Below are 17836 nucleotides of genomic sequence, written 5' to 3'. Positions count from 1 at the left end.
TAATTCATGCTTAATCTGTCACAAGCCATAGACTGCATCATTTGTCTTTAGCATGGTTCACCTATAGAAGTAACTCTAGTGTAAGTCCAAACTCAGGGCTGTCTTTGAATAGCTATAGTCCTTATACATCTTGTACAGTATTTATTAAACAGGTACAATAAAGTTAGGATGACTGCACTGGTCCTGACTGACTGTCCAAAGCGGGTAGCGAGACAGGCAAACGGCCCGAAGCGACGACAAATGCACTCACACGTGGAGACGTTTCACCTATTTTATTGGAAAATATTCAAAATAAACAAAAATGGCACAGCAGTATACAAATCTCAAAATGCATATAGCCAGTAGAAATACTGCAGTTCCCTCTGTGTAAATCTCTTGCTAGAAAATCATTTGTGATAATTGGGCAGGTGCTGGTCAATACACACACACACACACACACACACACACACACACACACACACACACACACACGCGCGCACACACACACACACACACACGCACACGCACGCCTCCTTTTTCGGAGAAGGACACCTAAGTGTGATTTGAAAGTCAACCCCCGTCGTCGCATGTGTGTTTTTTGTGTTTAGTTGTTAGGTCGGTGGTGAGCAACATGCCGTACTGGACGAGAAACGCTGTGGGTCATTACGAGAGCTTTGCATATACAGAACACTCATTCAATGTTACTATATAAATGAATATATTTAAGACATAGCTAAATGATAAATACATTAATATATCCATGTTAGTGGCATTTCCAGACAAAGAGAAATTGCTATAAATTACTTTGAACCACAGTTACGTGTCGAACATTCTTGACTCCGATTAGAAGGTGAAAACAAACACCGATCAGGATAACTAAACTAAAAGAGGCAGTGAGTTATATCATTTTTCTGGGGGGGAGGGGGTGGGGTGGGAGATATTGTCATTAAAATGTTTGTTTGAGAGAAACCTGGAGCAGTGAAAAGAGCTTTGGGTTGTTGGGCCAAGCGAGGCTGAGCAGGGCTGAAAGAGAGACCAGGCCAAGCAGAGCCATCCATTTATTTATTTTTTTCTTTCCCTCAGGCTTGTCTGACTTTGGATGGGGTGTAGTTCTTGTCAACAGACTCCTCCTGTAGAAACATGTGCAGGCATCGCTCATTCTGAGCTAGAGGGTGACCGGCCACTCTGGAAAACAAAAGCAAAAGGCAGGTCTGACACCTGAGTGGACATTCAAACATGAAGCTTTGATGAGTTTAAACAGGGATGAGCACAAACAGGAAACAAGATGTCGCATGAATTACTGAAATGGACGTGAGAAGTGTGGGGATTTTTTTTTAAATTGTGCTAGAAGGACAATTATTTAGCATTCGACATTTTTTATGCAAGTATTTCTAATGGATGCTATCTTTTGTGTGCATGCTTTAAAAAGCACAAAAAAATAGCGACTCGCCAAACTTTTAATGGGTTATTTACGGCCTGCACAATAAACTGGTCATGTCAGATGTTTTGCTGTATTTCAAGCCTATGAGACTCTAGTAACACGTAAACGCATAAGGATTGATACAATGCTTTTAAAAGAATTTTACTGAGTATAACTGTGTTTTAAAATATATATTTACACATATATGCCCTCACATCCTTCAAAAGTGCCACTGTGGCATATGGGGAAAAATATTTAAGTGTAACTTTTGTTGAATTTAGCTAATAAGCAAGCTTAATAAGTAAGTAAAGTTTACTTTCACAAAGAAGCAGTCGTACAACAAAACAGAGTTAAATACGTAAGAATAGGTAAGTGCAGTAACAGCAATACAAAATCTGATCAAGATACAAAACAGTCTTAAAAAAAAAAAAAATCCAAACAAGACAAAAAAAAAAAAAAAGCCAATCAAACAACAAAGTTTTACAAGATAAACACTGCTTAATAACACATCTAGGTACTCGCCTGTCATTAAAAGCTGCTTCACATTCACTTTTCAGTGTCTTAACCACAGACGACACAGAATGAACTGCAAACACTACAATTGCAATTAGGCATTCCTGAAGTTGCTTGGGCACCATTTATAAACAGTTTTAACTCTCTCATTTTTTGTGTGTGTGAAAGGCAAATAATTTCCCACCTTTGTTTGAACCCTTTTGCTTGTCATCTCCCTACGGTCTCTAAAATATACTATATTATATTATATGAGTCCATTCAAAGTCAAACCTGTTTAAATTTAGTGCGCAGTTTAGATTTGGGATAGATTTCAGTCAACAATGTCACTGATTCACTAACAAATAATTTAAACTACTCTGAAATATAATTACATAAAAGTAATTCATACTAATGGAGAATAAAGAGCTGATCTGAACTGATCTAGTTAACATATCGGTAGTTTAATGGTTAAAAGTTACTGTTATATATCATTGATATTATTATAAACTATATTGCCAGATATAGCACAGTACATTTCCCTAATCGGCCAAGAAATGTGACAAAGAGTAACTCTAATTTGAATTTGCCATTTAACCGTGAATTTACGACAACTTTACCTCACATTTACAAACACATTGACAGCCACAAAAACTGTTCACTTGGGAGTAGTAATCCGTTTTCCCCCTTTTGACTCAGAAATGAGCAAAGATGTATAACCTAGAATTAAGTCACACCAAGTAAAGGCAAACAGGAAAATTAGCAGACTGCTTGTCTCCTTCCACTATTTCACAAAGTGACTCTCATTCCAGTGTGATAGATCAGCTAAGAGGCTCTGGAGTATTTGGTGTTCTCAAACATCTTTAAATTCTGGTAGGACTTACTTAAATGAATCAATATTTTATGACCCCCCTCCCAGTCAGAGTGGTAGTTCTTGTGGAAAATATTGCATGTTTGGGGCTCTGTTAAAGCCACTCTGACATCGAGTTTCCCTCAATATCCCTTCAGATGACGCAAAGCGGCTTAACGAGAATGAGCCAGTGCACCTGAGACCCTTAAACGGCTCTTTTTGTAAACGACAAACTGCTCAGAACACATCAACATGATAAGACTACACGCACTGTATGCATGCGTCTTAACCTCTGATAGGAAATATTTCATACAAATTAAGCAGCAAAGGGACTGAGCCAGAGGTCAAATACCAGGGCAGTCACCGGAAACATCAGGCTAGCTACCAACAAATACTGTTTAATGGGTTTGGAAATGTTGATATGGACGGTAAGGCGCAGCAAGAGCATGTTTACAATCTTTAAGCCCTTTCCGCTTACCTGAAGCCAGCATTATGTTTGACTAGCCTATCAAAAAAAAAAAAACAACAACAACAACAACAAAAAAAAAGATCGTTCGCTCTTCTCCTCCTCCTCCTCACTCGTTTTGCAGGGATAATCACGTTTAGCATTCCAAAAGATTTCCTCTTCACAATGCTCTCAATCACAGATTTAACAATGCTGCCAGCCACATCAGCCGGTGTTAAGTCTGAACAATAATATGATTAACAGCAGTGTTTCATTCACAGAAAGCACAGGGAGGGGGAAATCTTAATTACCAACACATTCTTGTCTCCTTTAAAAATAAATAAATAAATGAAGAAGAAAAAAACATTTATGGATTTTAATTTTCCTCAACTGTCTTTGCACACTTAATATTCCAACAGGAAACATTGATGCATTTGCACATGAAACAAAGATAATGGCCAAGTCTGCAATCAAAGCAAATAATTACAATCACACTGTAACTTTTATTGTTCCGCAGCTGAAAACGAGGACATGCTGGATCAAAAATAAGCAGAGGTGCACACACCATCCCGTGGAACCACGCGCTGTAATTTGAGCTGCAATTAACATAAATTACACATCAACAACAAAACAAATGTGGGAAAAATTATGTTGTGGGGGTGCGCACTTGAGTCCTCTTTGGTTGTTCTTGTCCTTTGCGAGGTAATTATAAAGGAGAATTAAGGAGGATAGTGAGGAAAAAGACCTGCCCGTCTCCGAGGGTTCAGTTTGTTAACAATATGAAGAGAAGTGAAAAAGTTGAATCTAGTTATTGCACAACGTGCTTCATTGTTCGTCAGAGTTAAATAAAAAAAAAAAAAATTAAACTAGCAACGGCAGAAGCGGAAAACGACTGCAGCTGCAAAGAAGAAATTGTTAAGAAGAAATTGTTTTAACCTCATGGACACATTGTGGGAGAATGGATAAAGACTGAGACGTGGACAGGCTTACTTGTTGAGAAACTGCTCCAGACCCTGTCTCCGCTCCTCGATGAAAGAGTCATCAAATATGCCATCATCCCCTCGGAAAGGAAGCTGCCGGAAAAGAGCTTTCCCCGGGAGGGGTGGTACAACCACCTGAGAGAACAGATTTCCCATTAGAAAGAAAAAAGAAAGAAAGAAAGAAAGCGCAAAATTTAAAGTTTTTCATTGTTACAATAAATTATGAGAAATTTGATCAACTCAAACTATTTAAATATGGGTTTTGTCAATGCTTTTTGTGTGTCATTTCTGAAACTGTTTATGGGCTGAACCTAGAGAGGAAAAAAATGTTCTTTAACAACCCAAAGATGCACAAAACTCCTTTCTCTTTCATAGCAAAACACTGCAGATGTGGTCAATGTTATACGCTGATTTGATAAGCTAAGTACTCGAGCAGCCTTTGTGTGGAGTTCACTTCAATGGCTCACCTTGCTCTCCCTCTCCAGCTCTGCTCTGAGCCACTCAAAGTCGCTGTACCGCCTCCGTACACAAGACTCCTTCAGCTTGAAGATGGGTAGGTTGGTCTGTGGACAAACACAAGCGGCAGACTGTTACAGGTGTCACTTTTAAGAGCTGTTGTGATTTACAAAGAAATTGTCCTTAAACTCTGGCCGCAGTTATTCAAATGAAATCACAGTTTTTCAAGAAGTAGCTTGATATACACTAAGAAAATTTCAGGTAGGTCAGAGTGGTTCAAAGTAAAGCTCAGAAAGCTGAGTTCAAGAAATATCGATTGAATCGTTTAGCAAGTGATAGGAAAATCCAGTTTGTGTGGATGATTTCTCCCCCCACGTATCTCTTTTTGCATTTTGCTGCCATGCTTCGAGTCCACTTGCCCTCTGGGGAGGGACAGATCACTGCAAAATTCATTAAAAGCTGTCCCGAGTAATCACTTTTATCCTGACGAATAAAAGTGATTATGAACCAGTCCGTAGGACACGAGTCGGCACTAAATGCAAAGACAACAACAAAGAAAATCCTAATCTGTAACCAGGTACCAGATCTCAAAGTAATCAAGCACTAATGGGAGATTCTGGACATCGCCATCAAGCCAATGAGCGAGAGAATAGTTATAATTAATATAATTTTGGAGACTCAATCCCACCGTGGAGGTGGCTTACTAAGACACTTTGTTGTTCCTACAGGTTGATGGTGAGGATAATGAAAATGACGCCCGTTTGATTTAAATAAAGTTATGGATTTATCACCACAATGTGATAAAATAAAATCTTTATTTTAAAGCTCAAATGAATGGAAAATTAAAAAAAACTGATCAGCAACTAAGCAACTACAGGATTGATTTTTACTTCTGACTGTTGCTCAAACTAAGCAAGCAAATGTTAAATAGACTCGTTCTTATATAGTGCTTTTTGACTCTGAGCACTCAAAGCTGAGTACTACTGTCTGACATTTCATATCCATCCATTTTCTTGCTCTCTCATCCACTTCAGTGCCGTGGGAACTGCATCCAAGCTGACACCGGGTGAGGAGGATACACCCTGGACAAGTCACCAGTCTATCGCAGATTTACTCACTCACTGTATTGATGGGTTTTCATGCAAACAGAGTCATCACCACAGCTCCATACCATTTATACCAGTGCTGAAGGTGCGAGAACTCATTGGTCTCCTAAACGATAGGTTTCCCTCCTTAGACAAAGCCTCCAGATCCAGAAACAAAGAAATCTGAAGTGCATTTTCCTTTCTAAAAAAATTATTCTCATTCAGGTGCATTATACATGTATTAAAATAGTTATTTAAACAGTTCTAACCCGTCACTTTCATGTACATAAAGTTATAATAAAAAGCTGCCATTGGATACTCAAAATACCTGATCTATATAGCTCTGTATAGCATTATTATCACTTTGACCTTTCGCTCACCCACTACTGACCTTGAGGAGAGGTCAGAGGTCAAATGTGACATATTTTAAATCTTCATACAATACTTTTTATATGTTGATAATATACAGTGTATTTGTAACAACCACACTTTCAAAGTTTTCAAAGTTAAGGCTTTTTGTTCATTTTTGACCAATAAACCATTAAGTTGACCACGAAGCCCTTGGTAGATGTAAGCCAAATTTTATTGGTTTGTTAACATGAGCTCACTCTACTCACCTACTAATATTTATTAGAATTCATTCAAAACCTTTCGATAATTGCGATGCTTAGACACGCAATCGTAAATGCTACCATAAACAGGTCAATATTAAATCAACTGAGAAAAAAAAAAAAACACCAGACTGATTGATAATAATGAAATCATCACTAGTTGTAGTTCTGTTTTCGTTTGTTGTATTAGGCCAACTCTGTTATTTCAAGTGTGCTGGGTACTTTTAATTGATACAACCACCAAACTGCAAAGCAGTATATCTGTACTGTTGGAAGTGTTCCCCAAGAGTTAACAAACAAACTCACCAAGACTTAAAACAGTCATTTATTGGAAACATGTTTTAAGAAAATGTGATAACTAAAAACAAAACAAAGGTTTGTACTTTCTGTGGCAATCATATGAATATCAGAAAATTATCAGTAAAAAGCTTCAGGGAGAGCTTGAGCTAACTTGAAAGAGCTAGAGAAGAAGGTTTTATTGACTTGGTTTTGGGCATAGCCTTGTCTTATCTACTCTGACTTAGTAATACGGAAAAGGAGGGGGAAAAAAACAAAGACTCCTCCAAATAGAACCAAACTGAATAGAAAATTGAAATTGGCCTCAAGGCGAAAAAAAATTCCACATTTGGCTCACCAAGGTCTGTCACACTCAGAATGTTTTGCCATTTTTTTGTGCGTTCACACAGATGTGTGCATAATTCCAAGTTGCTGTTGACAAGCACTTGAGAGTGAATTTCATTTTAAAAAGAGGAGATGTTTCGACATTGACAGAGAACATTGAAGCAAACAGCACATTACGGCACAATGCCAAAGCTCTTCACTAGTCCTGACAGCACATGGCCATCCCATGACAATGTACAAACAAGGAGGGAGTGAATGAGCATTTCATTGGCAGGCTACATTCACAGAGGGTCAGAATTCATGGAAGAAGGAATCACAAGAGCAAAGCAATTGAGCAAGTAGGTGCAGCATGAATACAGCGCGAGCAGCAGACTGATCGATGAGCAGACGACTGTGACTGTGTGCGGTAAAGGGGATGGAGAGTTAACTAGAAGGCTGAGTAAATGGCTGAACAAAAGAGAAAGGAGGTGGGTGTACGTGGTCATAAAGAAGGAGCAGAGAAACTAGAGAGGTTGGAAGCTTTGCCTGCTCTGTGCAAGACTAATTGAAGAGGATGAAGACCAGGAGTGGTCTTTTCTCTCTCTCATGGTCTCCCCTTTTCAGTCTTTTTCCTTTTTATTTCCCTTGATCTGCAAAACTAAGTCACATTTTCTGCCCTTGAGACTCCTCTTGTGGTGTTTGAATGGGAAAAATATGGGCATTTGTTTTCTTCAGTCTTTGCTCTGTCCTATCCTCAACCTTCAAAATTATGGATCCCACCCGAGTTTAGTGGGAAAGAACAAACTCATCTGTCACATCCTTAGCAATGATGAAGAGAGTCGCCCGTCAACCACGACTGGTTTGATGTTTAACTGTAAAATAAATGCTACTGGGCAATTTACTCAATCGCACAGAATATGTTTTCTTGAGTTGATGATTGGGTTAAAATCTGGACTCGTGTAGACACACTGATCTTTCACATGACCCCTTCCATCAATATACCCCACCAAATGTGGGCTTGAATACTATTTGAGCTGATCTCACTTAAAAAGTCAGTGCTTTTGGTCCATTGGGTTTTCCTGATTTATTTATGAGATCAGCTAAACACAACAATTTTCTTTTGCTTTATTACCAACCATTTCAGTATTACCGTAAATCTGGCCATCTATTGATCGTTTATCTTATAGGGTATTCTCAGCTGACCGTTTCCTTTTCAATCTCACGGGACCACCTCAAAACCACAAATGATATGCACTAGAGGGCACAAATCACCTGTGTACAACTAAAATGTTTGTATACAGAAAATTGTCAGCATAATAATATAAGATGCAGCAATTTACCTCTCTATGTCAGAATTCTGCAAAAATTATTAAACGGGACAGGATGTAACAACACTAATAATCTGCAGTAAATAAGAAAGCTCTGTATCCCAACACATAATAAAAGCTTCTGAGGTGGCTGTGGAAGAGCAGGTAGAGTAGGTTGTCTACCAAGTGAAAGGTTGGTGGATCAATCTCCAGCTACTCCAGTCCATCTGTAGAAGTATCTTCGGTCAAGATACTAAACCCTGATACTGATAATTGCCAACGTTTTTTGCATCCATCAGAGTTTGAGTGTATATAAACGTTAGATAAAAGTGCCTAGGCATAGATAAAAGCACTGCATGAATGTATGTGATTGAGTGAATGAGACTTGTAGTAGAAAGCTCTTTGAGTGCTCAAAATGAGGAGAAAGGTGCTATACAAGTACCTGTCCATTTACATTTACCTTAACCATTTTCTAGCTGTTTGCTCTGCCTTTTTTCTAACAAGTTTTCATGACTCTGCAGACATTTTTGTTTTAATCTAACTGGAATTTCTAGTCTGAAATTGCAGAAATAACTTATCCCTTAACACTGACACAAGTATGCCCAAGTAGTGAACATAGGAGCTTACTGAATGGAGTTGAGGCACTGGTATTTAATGATGTAACTGCAGAAAGTTTTATTTTTCAATGTTTAATTTACATGGCAGATGAGACAGGCAGAAATATGTGAATTGATAGGCAACAAAGCACATATATGAAAATAGCAGATACTGTTTGTGACACAGAGACTTATAGTACTTTAAAGGCCACTCCTCGGTTATTTCAGGTCAACTATACAAGGCTTACATGGACATTAAGTAAAGACTGAAAAAAGACACAACTGCAGGTCCAACTCCTTAGTCCATTCTGCACCACATGCAAGCTATTTACATTGTGAATGCACTAACCCTGAAACTGCCAAGCATTCAATTACTTGAAGAACAGCAGTTAGGACACTGGATCAGTTTCCCAGGCAAGGATTAAGCATAGCCCTAGATTAAAAAGATGTTTTTTGTTTTGTGAAACTGATTTATTGTAATAGCTATGCTATGCCGTTTAGCAATGTCTTGGCCAAAATGTGCAAGGAATTCCATAAAAAGACCTTATCTATATGGGAGAATATGTTGATCTAAAACCTGTATATACCTTTTACCATTGATGCTGGCCTTTCAGATGTTCAAGCTGCCAATTCCACTAACACACCCCCATACCACATGCATACAGGCTTTGGAACTGAGCGCTGATAATAAGTCAGATGGTCACACTCCTCTTTAGTTGAGAGGATGCAGCGTTAATGTTTTCCAAAAAGAGTTTGAATCAATGATGAATTCAATGTGTCTGACCACAGAACAGTTTTCCACTTTGTCTTATTCACAAATCACAAAGGATCACAATATTTTTTGGGGAATTGGGGTTATAAACAAGCTGATTTGAAAACCAAGTTTAGTCCCCTTTTTCCCCCCCTTAGGACGAATAAGCCAAATCACATCAATAAATATTAACTGATGTAATATTCAGAGCCTGGACTACACATAAAAAAGGAAATCCGTAAGATTATTTTAAATAAATAAGGCCACATTTATTACATTTAAAACATAAAACCAAGTGAAATAACCTGGTTCAGGTGACACTGTATTAACTGTAGGAGTATTTCCTTACACTGGGCACAATATCTGCCACTCCCTCTTTCAACTGTTTTTTTTGTGTGACTAAACATCCCACCAAAAAAACTTCCTTTTTCAATTATTTCAAGTTCTTTCCAGGTGAAGCTGTCAATGAACACCTCACTCCTCCTCGTTCTCAGGTCACAGGAGAAGTGGATTATCTTAGCTTTATCGCCCCAGTGCTCTAGCATTAACTCCGCTCTCCTCTCACCGTGGTCCATCCCTGCTGCGTCATGTTACCTCACAGCACGGAGCGCCACAAAGTTAATCCCCACCACAACAGATCACAGTTACAGGTAATCTGCCACCGCCGTGACTGTAATCCCATCACGTGAACACAGAAAACACTTATCCATGTGCGAGCACACATTGACAGAGGAAGTATGCAGGCACAGGTGTTAGGCACAGGATTTGACCAGTCACACATTTAACAATGTAAATATAATAGTCCAAAGCATTCGAGCCTGCTTGTATGCACACTAGAACCCGGACCACTTATCTCAAGACAATGAAGCAAGCAGTGAGAGTGTAAGGAAAGAAAGTCACCTGGCCTTTCAGTTCCTTCACCCACCATAACCCTGTGATTAAGAGATTGGCCTTTCAGGACAAGGGGAGGAACGAAAACGACAGAACTGAAAAATGAGAGGTCTCACTCATGCTTTCTCTCTCTAACACGAACACATAGAAAGAGGCGGTGCGTGAGAGCTCTACAAGTCAAAGATCAGGTTTCCCCGGCCTCTGTTCTTTTCACGGCTGGTTAGAGGTTAGGACCAGGGTGTATCAACTTACTAACCCCTCACAGTGATCAGAACAGGGGACCAGCCCACACCCAGTCAGGTCTTAGGATTTTTTTAATTGATTTTTTTTATTTGTTTTTGTTTTTTTTTAAAGGGACAAAAAAAAGAAGAAAAAAAAAAGATGCTTTCCTCACTTTGTAAAAGACAGATAAAAGAGGAAAGCCAGAGAAAACAGCAAGCAAAAGGCACAAATATGACATTTGCAAAGGTAGAAAAATATAGAAATGAGAAATTAATGGCCACATTAAAAGCAAAGGTGGAAAAATAGATTTTTAGACATCATTAAAATAGGAGCATAAAGCTACATGTACCTTCTTTAAAGTGGATCTGCTTGCTTCACTTTCAATTATGAGTGTTCAAGGTGCAATCTACGCTCCATAGGAAGAGCATGTGATTCATAATGTGTGGGACACAATACCTTAGGCTCATTGAAAATGGGTTGAAAAGAGGCAGAACCCTTAAAAACAGCGAGAGACAGAGAGAGGGAGAGAGGGGACAAAGATCACTCATCTCCTGAGAGAATAGTTCAAGGCCACCATGCATTAGCTTTTAGCAGGATGGATTAAGTCAAGTTTGAGAGTGCACATCCTAAACCTCCCCCATGCCCCCTTCTCACCCCTCCCATATAGTCCCCTTTCAGAATAATAGCATTAAAAATGGCAACATAATACCATCTCATTGCATCATATTCCAAAATGGGAAAAAAAGACCCCGAACAAAAGAGTTGGGGCTATGGGTCTTTTGCTCTCGCCTCTCCATGTACTCTCTCACTCGTTCCCTCGCTTGCCGGCCTCTGTGGCCTGACAGCCTACCCTCTCTCCGACTCGCCTAGCTGGCAAAAAGCTGCTTTGTTGCCATAGTATCAACTCCCACTTTTGATACTGTCATTTCAAGTAGGATATGGTAGCCTTGATACAATATGTTCCCCATTTCCATTAAAATAGTTGTCGAAGAGGATGCTGTAGACTTTGGATTACACTTGACTGTGCCTGACAAGCCTCCCCTCCTCCCCCCACAATCCACACACACCCACACACACACACCATCTCTCCCCATTTTATTAATGACCAAAGGCCCCCGCCCTCACCCTGGTGCCCAAATGGAAAAGAGAAAGAAAGAGAGAGAAGAGAAGAGGAGGGGTAGAAGACTGAGTGAGAGTGAGAGACACAGCTATAAGAGCCCTTTTATGTACTCCTATCCATAAACAAAGTGAGATCCCAAAGTTCGCTCCCCTGAATGTGCTCTCTGGATGAGATGGGAACCAACTAAAATTTTGATAATATCCATCACCCATTCCTCCTACTCCACACACATACACCCCCATCCCAGCTCCAACCCCCTGTTTGCTGAGGGTCCAAACAAATACACTATGTTGTATTGCGGGGAGGGGGGGAGTCCTCCAAACCAGACACTACACAAAAAAAAGTAAAAGACCATTAAGGTGATATGATAGGACTCATGAAAAACAACTCTCTCCATTAGGAACATGAAAAATGTGCAGAAGCATAAAAAAGCAACCATAAGCCACTTCAAAAACTACCCTTAAAACGAAGGGATTTAGATTGGAACAGATATCCATTGTTTCAGCATGACCCCCGACATTACGAGTCTGCTCATGCAAAATGAGATATCCGCCTCCTTTCGGTGTGAACTTAGCTTCCACTTCGTTAAAAAACTGATGGATAGAGTGGGAGATTGATCCCATTAATTTCAAACGCCAAACGCAGGCCGGTCTGCCAACAAGTGACTGTGCCTCGCAGCCACAGTAAACAATGTTTAAACAATTTGTCTCGCCACTAACTTTGTGAGCATCCCAACACCGCCAGTGAGTCACAGGCCAAATGAATGACTCTTATTTCAGCAGTCTCAGGGCAAACTTCATGATTTCAGTTATCATGGGGAACAATGGTAACACAGTATGAACCAGGAAAGTGACTGCACACAGCTGGGAGTAAAATGGGAAAAGTAGGCAACAGGATGAAATCTGGTGAGGGGGTGGCTTTCTGCCCTCCCATGGGTGGGGGTGGGGGGGGTGGGGGTGTGAGTTGGAGGGTGAGGATGGGGAGTAAATGCTCCAGCTCCCCCTCACCACACACACCCACCCAGCCACCCTGGCCTGGTTCAATTCTTCTCTTTTCTCAATGAGGGGATTAGGCAGACTCTCTCACTGCGGCCACAAGAGCTCTCTCGATTTCGGGGTGGATAGCGGGACAGCAGTGAGAACAGGGGAAAAGGTTAGGAACGGAAACAGTACAGAGTAATGAGATGATATATTTCAAGTATTCTGAAATATTAAAAGAAAGGTAGATGAAGAGGGGGAAGAGGGAAAAAAAGCAATGAAGGGGCAAAGCAAACACTACGCATTCCAGACCTAGGCCTTGTGGCAAACACTCTTTAATGGCTGGAGATGGAGTAAAACGCTTCCAAAGAAAGCTAAAGAAAGGAGAAGGAGAGAAGCAAAGCTAAGTTGACACCACGTTTGTTGAGAAGTGAGGGATGCGCCGCTTCTTCTGTGGTCTTATGCAAAGCAGGGTCACACAGGGCTATGAGGTGCACAATAATGCTGATTACACGCATATGCTAATTATTACACGCTAATCAAGTACAGTAGCCTTATATTCAACGCTAATGCCTGGAGACAGCTTCTCTCCTCTCAACTCGTTTCTTAAAGGTAAAGGAAAACGACTAAATACTTGAGGGCTGGTAACCAATCTAAATACTCCGGGCCAGTAACTACAGGGGTGTCAGTCAACCAAGATGACAATTTAGAGATGAGGAGATGGAGCAATCAGATGAGCCTATAGTGACTGTCTGACAGTCTGTGTATTTAAAATCGAACACAAAAGGTCCAATAATAGTTACGTTTATACAAAATTGCCTGGCTTATGTGGCAAAATTGACAAGCCTTTAAAAGAGTTCTTAAAGCTTGAAAATACAGTAAAAAAATACAAAGTTTACCTCGTGGCTAACCCAGCTAAAATGTGTCTTTTTTCTTTTCCCGTGAATCTAACTGCCTGCTTGTTGTGTCTACATGTCAAATAAGACATATTTTAGCATTCTCACAAAATTCCTGATGTAGGCATGACAATTAGTATCTGACAAAGGCAGCAGCAGCTGAAGCAAACGGTCCAAGGTTGTCCAAGTTGCTCACTATGGAGCTTACACTGAGATTATCAGCACAGGCAGACTGCTAAGTTGTCACTGAAATACAAACGTTCAAACTTTTCATTGTTCTAAGAAACTCTTAAAATCGATAGTTTTATGACAACCAAGTAAACTCCCGTTTCCATGTGATATGATTTAAAACTCCAATAATAGAGCAAGCAACCTTTAGTTTATATTTACATTTTTATTTTGTAGGACATTTATCCTATCAACACTGTGGGTACTGTGCCATAAAGAGGATCAAAGGACAGCATTTGCAGATTTAAGCAGGTTTGATGTTTCAAAGGTGGCTTGCCAGATACATTTAGGTCCATAAGTATTTGGAAAATGACACAACTCTTGTCTCAGGACACAACCACAATGGATTTTAAATCAAGCTATCAGGACACGATAGAAATGCAGACTTTCAGGGGATTTAAAGACATTTTATACATATAAATTTCTAGAGGCTCAAAGGTAATTATAGAAGCTAACCATTTTAAGGATTGCTTTTAATATTTGGATGAAAACCCATACCAAATGCTGTTTCATCCTGTGAGTTGCTCTGACACATTTACTCCAAAAGTTGTCCAGCTGATCTCTCTAACCTTAGCTCTGTCTTCAGCAAGTGAAAAGCATGCTCTATTAACTTTAGATCTGGTGACTGACTTGAAGAATAAAGAACTTCACAATATTTCTTTGAGTTGAGAAATGCTTGGGATGCTTTTGCAGTATGATTTGGGACACTACTCATTTGCACTATGAAGTACTGTCCAATCCATTTTGCAGCATCTTTTGGGTGAATCTCAGCAGAAAGTATAGCCCTGTAGTCTTCACAACTCATCCTGCTACTTTTCAACAGTCACATAATAAATAAACACTAATTCCACTGACAGTCATACATGAAAGTGCCATAAAAATGTCTCCACCATGTTTGACAGGTAATATGGCATGCTTTGGATCATGAGCCACTTCTCTCCCTCTCCATTATTTTCTCTTCAAGTATGATTCAAGTCTGCACACCAATCATTCTGGTACAAGTTCATCTTGTTTGCATGTGTTCAAATATTATTTCAAAACTATGCAGACTCTTCTAGATGGTTTCTGACAGTCTAATCAGGGCTGCTTGTACTTGAGTGTAACCAGTGATTTGCACCTTGTTGTAAACCCTTTGTTATTTACATTTATGAAGGTATCTCTTGACTGTAGACCGCCTCGTGACTTAGATGTTGTGAAGCTGCTTTCCTTAACCACGGAAACCCCCTATTTTAGTTGTATTCTGTAGTCTTTCAGGCCTTTTGGTGTTGCTGATTTGGCCAGTCTGATCATTTCCACCTCTCTGTTAGGTTTATTTTAGGTTTTCAACCTATTGCCCTCCTTTACTTGCATCGGCATCTTTGTTTTTCATCTGCTTAATTTGCAATAAAACAACAAGGGAACAGATCTCATCTGACAAAGAAAATGTCAGTCAGTTATTAATTATTTTTGAGCATCTAAAAATGGGAAAATGTATAAAAATTGGTTCAAGGCTTCTTGAATTAAAGCTGTCACCAAGTCATGCGGATGTAGGTGCATCATTGCAGTTCTATCACATCTGGAAAGTTTAATTAAAATCCACAGCAGTTGTGTACAGAGGCAAAAAAAAAATGTGTGATTTTCCAAATACTTAACTGAACTAACTATTTTGCCAAATATCACAATTACAGTGATTTATTTCTATAATTACAAGTTCCCAGTTTACAGAAGGAAAAAAAATACACTTCATCTTTGAGAACAGATCTTAAAAAGATACATTTGTTCTTTTGTTGTTGTTACATTGCAACAGTTTTAAGACACAAAAAGCCTAACAAAGGTTAGTGTTGGAGTTAATGTTGACTATGATTTAAACTATGATTTGTTATTTTAATAGTTTATTTTGGTTACTAATGATTTGTATCAGCACTGAAAGAAATGTATCAGCTGACCTCAGCTATTCAAGGCTGATTTTTACTCTGACCACAAAGTTGCAGTGACAGAAAGATACACAGGATGTGTTTTGCAATTGCTGACTCTCTAACAGCTGTCATCCTGACCTATTGCTCAACAACACTGTTGCATTTCTACACAGCATTACCTGCTATCCCAGAATTTCAAATTAAAAAAAAAAAAAGTACACTGACAGCCAAATAGATAGTAAAGTGACAAAAATAATTCTTTATACGAAAAAAAAACCCACCTTTTGTTCTCCTCTACAAGTTGGAGGAAGGAAGTGTGTTGTAAGGGGGTGGGTGAAACTGGACAGGATCAGGCAGCATCCTGCATCCTGTCTTTATAGCTCCAGAGAAGCTGACTCACAATATGTTCTCCTTTAGCCTATACTATTTGGGGTGGCTTCTGGTGATTTGTCACGTCAGAAAAGCTACAAAGTAAAATACTATATCAACCAAAATGTTCGCATTATGTCCCAGTGCACCATTTAGCCATACAGGCCAGTCCTCACCTCAGGTTTGTCATTAAGTGTGACCAATGCTGTTATCTGTGGTTTGCACTCAGACAATGGGGTGTGGCTGGAGATCAACTGTTCAGAAAGACGTTAAGTCTTTGAGAAGGTTATGTGTTTCGCTTAAACCGAGGTTATATAACTGCAGTTTATTTGTAGACATGTTTCAGCTGCGCTGTGGAAAAACACTTGAGGCTAATGTAAACACACACGCGCGCGCACACCCCTTCTTTCCCGGAGCGATGTCACTGTCAACAGACACAGATGTACACCGTTTCTGTTAACCACGTTATCAAGCACTTTTAATTATGTTATAATTAAGATGCGGTCAAACAGCTTTATTTACACCAACAACGTTGAGCAGACAGTCTAACGTCAGGTAACCGTGCAGTCAGATAAAGGCTGCTAGCTTCCTAGCAAGCGTCGACTAATTTGTTTAGCAACGGACAATTTGACACTTCTTAATAGCCCACACTTTTAAATATCGACCCTTTGAATGTCTTAGTGGCGGCAAAAATCGCGATGACAGAAAAAATACAACTTTCTGTGACTGCAGAAAAGATATGTTTGCGTGCTTAGGTGTGTAGCTTAAAAGCTAGCGCCATTAGCACTTGTTACGGTAGGCTCACCTTCAGTCTGACTTCGTACGTGGTGTATCTGCCTCTGCCCACCCCGACCGTCTCAGGGTTGCTTACATCAATCTCTAGAAAGTTACTCGGAGGTCCATAGGCGTCATTTAAGTTCTGAGGCTTGGTGTAGAGCCTTCTTGTATCAGCTATGGTTTCAGCCATGTCTCCCTGTCCTTCTAGCAGCCTGGGGATTGTGTGAAGTTAGTCAGATTACGAGTATGCACGTCACCTTGTTGGCCTTCAAAATAAAGGATTTTGGTGAATGCTGTGTACGTAAAATAAAGACTTGTGTTAAAATACGGTCTGATTTCATGACTTATCCGAGTTTAAAGATGAGATATATTTTTATTTAATTTCTCCACGTGAATGTTGTGCTTGCTAGAGCTAAAAATAAAATTTTCATAGTTTATTCTGAAGGCAAACTACGCAAATTCCGGTATCACCCAGTCACTTACTCTCGCCAGCTTGAAATGCAGTAGAGCTGAACTTCCGATCAGCTGAGGTTCAGCTGACGCTGCTCTGTCACCCCCTGCTCGATTTGTTTACAACCTGCCAGCGGATACATTACACACATCGATTACTACACTACAGACACAAACGTGTTCATTTTACCCTACAACCCAGATCAAACACAGCTAATAATATAACGTGACTGCTAGAACGTAAACTTGTTACTGTCACACCCCAAGCGATCGAAATATGGAAATTTAATGGTCAGTATTATATTATTCTCCTTAAAAGCCCTACTTCACAGGGTTAGTCATAATAATTGGCAATCAATAACACTTTATAGTCAAAAACGGAGAGAGAAAATCGACAAAATACAGAATATAAACTATAAATTGTATAAAAATGTATAATTAT

At 39.6% G+C, this 17836-nt stretch overlaps 1 protein-coding gene across 1 annotated transcript; it reads right to left on the bottom strand.

The window, feature by feature from the left end:
* Nucleotides 1-257: 257 nt before the first annotated feature.
* On the bottom strand, nucleotides 258-17167 carry snx3 (sorting nexin 3). Its single transcript, XM_063495005.1, has 4 exons — nucleotides 16973-17167; nucleotides 4631-4726; nucleotides 4174-4298; nucleotides 258-1164 (listed from the first exon to the last, which is right to left on the bottom strand). Exons 1-4 carry the CDS (start codon nucleotides 17132-17134, stop codon nucleotides 1059-1061), a joined length of 489 nt encoding a protein of 162 aa, XP_063351075.1. The 5' UTR covers nucleotides 17135-17167; the 3' UTR covers nucleotides 258-1058.
* Nucleotides 17168-17836: the final 669 nt, after the last annotated feature.

This window comes from Pelmatolapia mariae, linkage group LG15, assembly GCF_036321145.2.
Source record: "Pelmatolapia mariae isolate MD_Pm_ZW linkage group LG15, Pm_UMD_F_2, whole genome shotgun sequence".
NCBI lineage: Eukaryota > Metazoa > Chordata > Actinopteri > Cichliformes > Cichlidae > Pelmatolapia > Pelmatolapia mariae.
This window is presented reverse-complemented; position numbering and strand designations above follow the sequence as displayed.